General features: G+C 40.4%; 1 protein-coding gene across 1 annotated transcript; it reads right to left on the bottom strand.

The window, feature by feature from the left end:
• Nucleotides 1-4,624: 4,624 nt before the first annotated feature.
• LOC149020272 (expansin-A10-like) lies at nt 4,625-6,215 on the bottom strand. Its single transcript, XM_089148378.1, has 3 exons — nt 5,939-6,215; nt 5,537-5,849; nt 4,625-5,445 (listed from the first exon to the last, which is right to left on the bottom strand). The coding sequence occupies exons 1-3, from the start codon at nt 6,057-6,059 to the stop codon at nt 5,139-5,141; spliced, it is 741 nt and encodes a 246-aa protein (XP_089004504.1). The 5' UTR covers nt 6,060-6,215; the 3' UTR covers nt 4,625-5,138.
• Between the last annotated feature and the right edge of the window lie 422 nt (nt 6,216-6,637).

Below are 6,637 nucleotides of genomic sequence, written 5' to 3'. Positions count from 1 at the left end.
TATGTCTCTCTTGTTTAGCTCATTTGAAATGGTTAAACTGTCATTACATGCTCTCCACAAGAAGTTCTTCACCTTGGGGAGAGTTTTGCATTCCCAAATATCCATCCAGTTTGTTGAATTCATCTCTTCCCAATTATGCACTTTTGAGGATGATGAGGTTCTATCTTCTTCTCTTTCTTGGATTTTTTCAATCAACTTGTAGGCCAATTTCACAAAGAGTCTACCATCAATGCTAGCACCCCATACTTGAGTGTGTCTTAGGACGGAAATAGAGCTAATGGTATACTAAGTATTGCTTCAGCCTCATGTGGTAAGAAATACATATTTATCTTCTCTTCTAACCATGTTTGGCTTTGGGGATGAATGATGTCCGCTACCACTTCAATGTCACACTCCTCAGGTCTAGAAGATGTGACTCTAAAGTTATCAAAACCCGGCACCATCTCCTCTTCCCTCACTACTATCATGTTGTTAGAAAAGAGGATTCATCCTCACTTTCTTTTCCCTCTTATCGATCTCATCATCTCAGTTCATAATCTCTCAAGTAGGTCAGTTCCCATTTTATTTATCTTTTCCTCATTCCTTTCTTGAAAGCCGTGTTGTATGATCTTACACCAAGAATGACCCTTCATATAGAGCCACTAGAAGAGGTAGATGAAGCCAAAAAGAAATCTGTCCATTACCATTTTCACCCACATAATTCAGCACTTTGAAGGTGCCTTTAGACAACTAAATTCTATCTCAAAGATATCAAATTGAAACACAAACTCTACCCAATCTTGTCAGCCCCTATCGGGGTTTCTCTAAGCTCAACCCACGGTGATTAAACATGAGAGGCTTAGGTTGCCCCAACTTACCCTGACCCTAATTTTTATTCCTCCGAATCTAAAATATTAAATTAATTAATTAAATACACTAAGACTCTTTTTATATTTATAAAAAATGACCGTTTGAATATGATTAACCAGAACCCATACCCCAACTTCTTTCTTCTCTTTCTTCCTCTTTCCCTTTTTTTCTTTGACAAATCTTTTTTCTCCCTTTTTTTTTCCTTTGCTTTTTCTCTTTTTTTTTTTTTTTTTTTTTTTTTTTTGTTTTTTTTTTTTATTTCTTCTCCTTTTTCTTTTCCTGTTTTTTTTTTTCTTTCTCTCTTGGTTTCTTCTCTTTTCTTCTCCCCTTCTTTTTTGTGTTTTCTTTTTTTTTTTGGCTTTTTTTTCTTTTCCAAGAAATGTCGGGGTTCGACAACGTCCATGGAGAAATGGGCTGCCAATTCGCGATCCTAGAAAAGGAGTTAGGGTGTGGTGTACCTTCAACACGGAAGAAGCTACTAGGGCTTATGATAGGAAACAAGGAAGATTAAGGGCAAAACCTAATTTCCCAAATGAGCATTTGCGAATGCCAAATCGCTACTCGTGGGAATCCCCAATTTTCTACTATACTTCCTCTATTTCCAATCTAAACCCAATTGACCTTGTGGCTGCTCCACCTACACCCATTCCGGTTCCATTGCCCTGAAGAAGGAGATAACTATATCTGAACTGTTGAGGATTCAATCGGCAGTAAAATGAAGGCAACGAATGAACTACGGGGCTATCGAAAGAACGTGCAATTCGAGACATATGAAATTCTCGAGTTTGTATCGCCGGGTAGTGCGATCGGAACGTGTTGGCCGTTCCCTTGGGCTTCACCGTGTTCCTCTTCTTTCAGCGGAAAATGCCGATTTCCCTTTTTTTTTTTTTTTTTTTTGGCCTGATTTCCCCTTTTTTTTTTTTTTTTTTTGGTTATGTTATATGGTGGTGGTAGTGAGGTGATTCTTATCATTTGTTATATATCGTAATGAAGGCATAATTTTGTAAATTTGAAATTTTTAAGACCCTTAAATGTAAAATAAAATGAATAAAATTATATGGTACAATCTTAACCATTGCACTATAAGGGTGTTTTGGTCATCAAAATTATGATATGTCCTTAATTAGTTATTTCTAGAAACCACAGGAGAGGCATATGCAAAGGGGAACTTTTTCCGGACTAAAGTGACTTGGACCAAACCTTAGGGGATTCAGATGAAAATTACCCTTGTCTAAATTAGAAAACACCCACAATTATATGGTAAAAGAACTTTTTCTAAGACAAAATAATCTCTCTTTTTTTTGCGTTTTTTTTGGTTACAAAACGGGGTCAAAGACCCAAAAAAAGCAAAACAAATCAAACTAGAGCACAACTCTTGAGACAATCCTCTCTAAGGATGTCTGCCATTTCCTGCGGAGATCATTGAAAAAGACCAGATCATCTCTTTCAATTAGCCGCCTCTTAGACAACCAATCAGCAACCTTGTTATTTTGACGCCTCACGTGACTAAATCTAACATGGCCTTGAGAAGCATATAGGCTTCAAATTTCAGCAACTAATCTTTCCATCGATCCTTACTCGTTAACTTCGGGTCCAGTAAACCTTATGGCCTTCAGCGAGTCTGATTCTATTTGGAGTGGTCATGCTCCCATATCCAACAACGCTACATTTACCCCTTCTTTGATTGCGCGCATTTCCACCTCTACTACATGGCATAGAGGAATCTTGATAGCAAATCCTCCTCTGAGCGTAACATTCTTTCACTTTCACAGCAGCATCCGTATTGCACTTAAACCATCATCTTCTAGGGCATGTCCACCATAAAACTTCCAATTCTTTACTTGGATCAAGAACAAAGCTTCGGCATGTTGTCCAAGCTTCCTTATTGGCTCGAAATTTGCTTTAAAAAATCATTTTTTGAAATCAATCTAATTTATCGAAAGCTATGATCCTAAATAAAGCTGTCAAGAGAGATGACCATGGGCTGTTGGTGACACTTTTTCTTGGGAAAGAGTGAAAAATAGAGAAGGAGATTATCCATATAAATATAATTTTAATTAAATTAAAGTAACCCACAATCAGGTAGGGCTGGGCTAAGTTGGCCCGAGGGCTAAATCCAAATCTGGCCCTGTCACGCTGGTAGATTTTCACGTTAAGCCTGCCATTTGGAATTTGGAATCGGTCCGGGGTCAGGGTGGGACCACGGCTTTGGGACGACGGTTGATGGAGATCCGACAAGATCATGTGGCCAATGAGAGATGGTGGACAAATCGTACGACTGAGTGAGGCAATCACATGTACGTTTTCACAGCTGTGGTCGCGTTAACGTGGAGGAGATGAGAGCCATGTGACATGTTTGTTTTAAGTCTTAGATTTTCCATCCGGTAAATGGATCCGGTTCGGCTTTTCTGTGCGACCCGTGAACTAAGTGATCCAAAAGCCAAGACCCAAGCTCTGTTGGACTGGACCACCTGAAAAGAGCCTTGTCTTTTATCACAATGAATAGAAACCCGACCCGACCCGACCCCACTGTGTCCAGTGTGGTCATATCCCAAAACCCATTTTACAACTGGATGTCTTTGCTAATAAAGCCCAGACAAAGAAAATGACAAGAAGATCCAATCAATCAACCCAATTGAATCCACCTCACTCCCAAGTCCCACCCGAATAATTCAGCATATTTATTCTCCTTTATAACTTCCACCACTCACCTGTGAAAAATATTAAACCCATCGGGTCCTACCTTTCTTTTCTCTAATATTTTTATGGTGCATTCGTTTCATGCCAGATGGTGGCCCATGGGTTCGTTCAACCCGTGGGTGATTATGGGCCTATCAGTGCACGCCTCCTCGTGAGCTCGTGATATCATAATCATCACATCTTCCCACACGATTAATCAACTTTCACTAACCGCCTTGATTATTATTATTTTAGAATTTTTTACATAAATCTCTTCCGTTTCTATTCAAATCTCAGAAAGCCCCTCTACATTTAACACTGTTAAGTTTTCATTAAACTTTAATTTTACAGATCTACTCCCTCCATTTTGATTAGAAAGATTCAATACCACCCCCAAATCAAAATCTTACAAATCCCCTCTCTACACTTCTTCACACCGTCTCTGTGAATATAATTTTACTTTTTTATCCACACTTAATAAATTCATATAACATCATAAATACTACTTTTAATATTCATTTTAAAATCCAAAACAATATTTTTTATGTTATATTACCAAAGTCTATATCATTTCGATTTTCAACCGTTCATTGCAAACAATTTTAGATTATATGATCGAAATTTTCCTTTTTATTTTATAACTCTATGGTCAATGGGGTCATAATCAGTTAACTGGATATCTACATTAATGGTGCATACCTACATTAATGGTGTGAAAGTGTCTTGTAAGATTTGATTGTGTCGCCAAGTTTCAAAATCTAAGTCCCTCAGCTTGTACGGCCTTGTCATTTCGCTTTTTCCTTCGTTTCAAGTTTGGAATTAGGGTTTGGGTCAACAGTCAAAACTGTGCTGCGAACTCCCAAGAAAAAAAAAAGCTGGTTGGATGATTTCTAAAGTAATTTAATGCGATGAGACTCTCGAGACATGGAAGCATGAACCTTTGTTCCACTTGAACTGAATTCCATCTAGTGGTCTAGCAGCTCCAGTGCAGTAGCGTACACTGCAGGGCTGGGAACAGGGTATTTCAATGTAGTTTCACTTTCACTCCTACAACACAAAATTGAAAATGTTTTCAAAGGACAAGAACAGCTAGATGGCACAAAGAGATTTCTTCATTAGTCTCTGGAATTAGAGATCCTCATATACAATCTTCCCACAATAAAAAGCTCACAACAACAATACATACTCAGCAAACTAAAAGCTGATAACAATCACCCCTTCCTCTTCATAATGAACTACCCAGAAATCACCAAAATAAGAACTAGTGAAAATAAAGCATACTTAGTGGCGGGTGGTAATGTTTCACCTCTGCCTACTGAGCCATACTAGCTAGTAGCTACCATCTCTGTCTTCTCTACTACTAGGACCAACAGTTACCTGGGCCTCAAAAAACTAAGGGACCCCATGAATAGAAAAATAGAAACCCCACAGATTACCAGGTGCAGATGAGCAAGGACCATCTTAAAATAAGCCCTTTCTCATCTTGACCCAACACCGACCCTTGCACTTGTTATATATCTAATCTAAGCCCTAAATAAGGAAACTAGCTCTAGAAACCCTAATATATGTGGGTCATATTACATATATATCCCCCTCATTAACATGGTTCTCTAGCGGAACTGTGCTCCACTGAAGGTCTGCCCAAAGGACCAGCCAGCAGGGGCAGCATTGTGAGAGATCACAGTTCTACCATCGCTGGTGGTGACCTTGAAAGAAAGGCTCTGGCCGTTTAAGTAGCTGTTGCTCTGCCAATTCTGGCCCCAGTTCCTTGACATGGGTTGCCACCCAGTCCTTGATCCTTTAACAGCAACAGCATGCACATCACCAGCACCACCGACATTAGTTATGAGGACCAGGTTGAAGTACGAGTGGCCATTAATGGTGAACCTGATACCTCCCTTCTTCCTGCACGCCACCCTACAAAATCACAAGACAGAAACCCTCAGCATTTCCGTAGAAGCTTAGCAGGAAGAAAGAGGAAAGCTAGAGAGAAAGGAAAAACACAAACCTTCTGTAAGCTACAGGTACAATCCCAGCTCTGTATTGAGCAATGCGTTGGAAGACGGGCTGAGCGAGATCAAAATGGTGCAGAGGAGGGTTACACCAACCCCCATTGTTGCTTGGGAGGGCATTGTTAGGTGGGCAGAAGTTAGTAGCTGTAACCACAACGGAGCCAGGGAGGCACCATTTTCCATCATTCGCACATTTAATCTCAAAACAGGCTCCACAGCTCAAGCCATTGTTGAACAGAGCAGTGCTCAAAGCTGCAGTGTTAGTCCCATACCCCTGGCTGTATAGGTTTCCATACCCACAAGCCCCACCTGCAGTAATCAAGAAAAAGAAACAAATGTCAAATGGGCATTTCTTGAAGGAAGAACTAATTTCACAATTTTCACTAAACAAAACATACCCATTGTCCCAGAAGCATCACCCCCTCCATAGAAGGTAGCATGAGCATTAATCCAACCATACCCATAAGCATTTGACAGCAAAGAGAGAAAAGCCACCAAGAGAAGCCCCAGAGAAGCCATTTTCCTGCACAAATGAGTGCACGGTTCTCAAGGACAAGTGAAGGAAGTGAAAAGCAAACAACAACCCGGAAGGAAGGTTCAAGGCAAAAAGGCTCAAAAGAGAACAAAGACGAGAAAAACTAGAGGGAGAGAGTTTGGGTAGGTGTGAGTCTAGCAAATGGGGGGGGGAAGGGGGTGAATAAATAGAAGTTGGAGTAGAGAGAGACTGAGAGAGGCAAAGAGGGATTTTCAACTAACGTTTACAACTAACTGACACTTTTGAGTTGTTGGGACCAAAAGCCGCTAAGTGTAAAACGCTTTGGCCAAGTGTGAAGCGGTTCCATAGATTCCTAAACCGCTTGGTTTTGGAGGGCTTCAAATGGGGGGTGAACCGAGAACGGAGAACCGGAGAAGGAGAATCGTCTAAAATCCTAGTGGGGTAGGGATTCTGTGTGGTCTGTCTGTTCCAATTTTCGTAAACCAAGGAAAAGAAGTGTAGGGTAGACCACTAGAACAGCAGAGCTAGAGAGTAGGGTGGTTTTTGTAATTTTCTCTCTTTAAGCTCTGCCTGCACTGGCACCCTCTGCTCTGATTAGTAA

The sequence above is a fragment of the Hakea prostrata genome, chromosome 3 (genome assembly GCF_041222555.1).
Source record: "Hakea prostrata isolate BN-2017 chromosome 3, UWA_Hpros_2, whole genome shotgun sequence".
Taxonomy (NCBI): domain Eukaryota; kingdom Viridiplantae; phylum Streptophyta; class Magnoliopsida; order Proteales; family Proteaceae; genus Hakea; species Hakea prostrata.
This window is presented reverse-complemented; position numbering and strand designations above follow the sequence as displayed.

Excerpts from the sequence above, each read along its gene's own strand:
- LOC149020272 (XM_089148378.1), bottom strand. The coding sequence starts at position 6,059 with ATGGCTTCTCTGGGGCTTCTCTTGGTGGCTTTTCTCTCTTTGCTGTCA. Across the intron at positions 5,850-5,938 it reads TGATGCTTCTGGGACAATGG|GTGGGGCTTGTGGGTATGGA; the intron begins GTATGTTTTGTT and ends TGATTACTGCAG. Across the intron at positions 5,446-5,536 it reads GTACCTGTAGCTTACAGAAG|GGTGGCGTGCAGGAAGAAGG; the intron begins GTTTGTGTTTTT and ends GTGATTTTGTAG.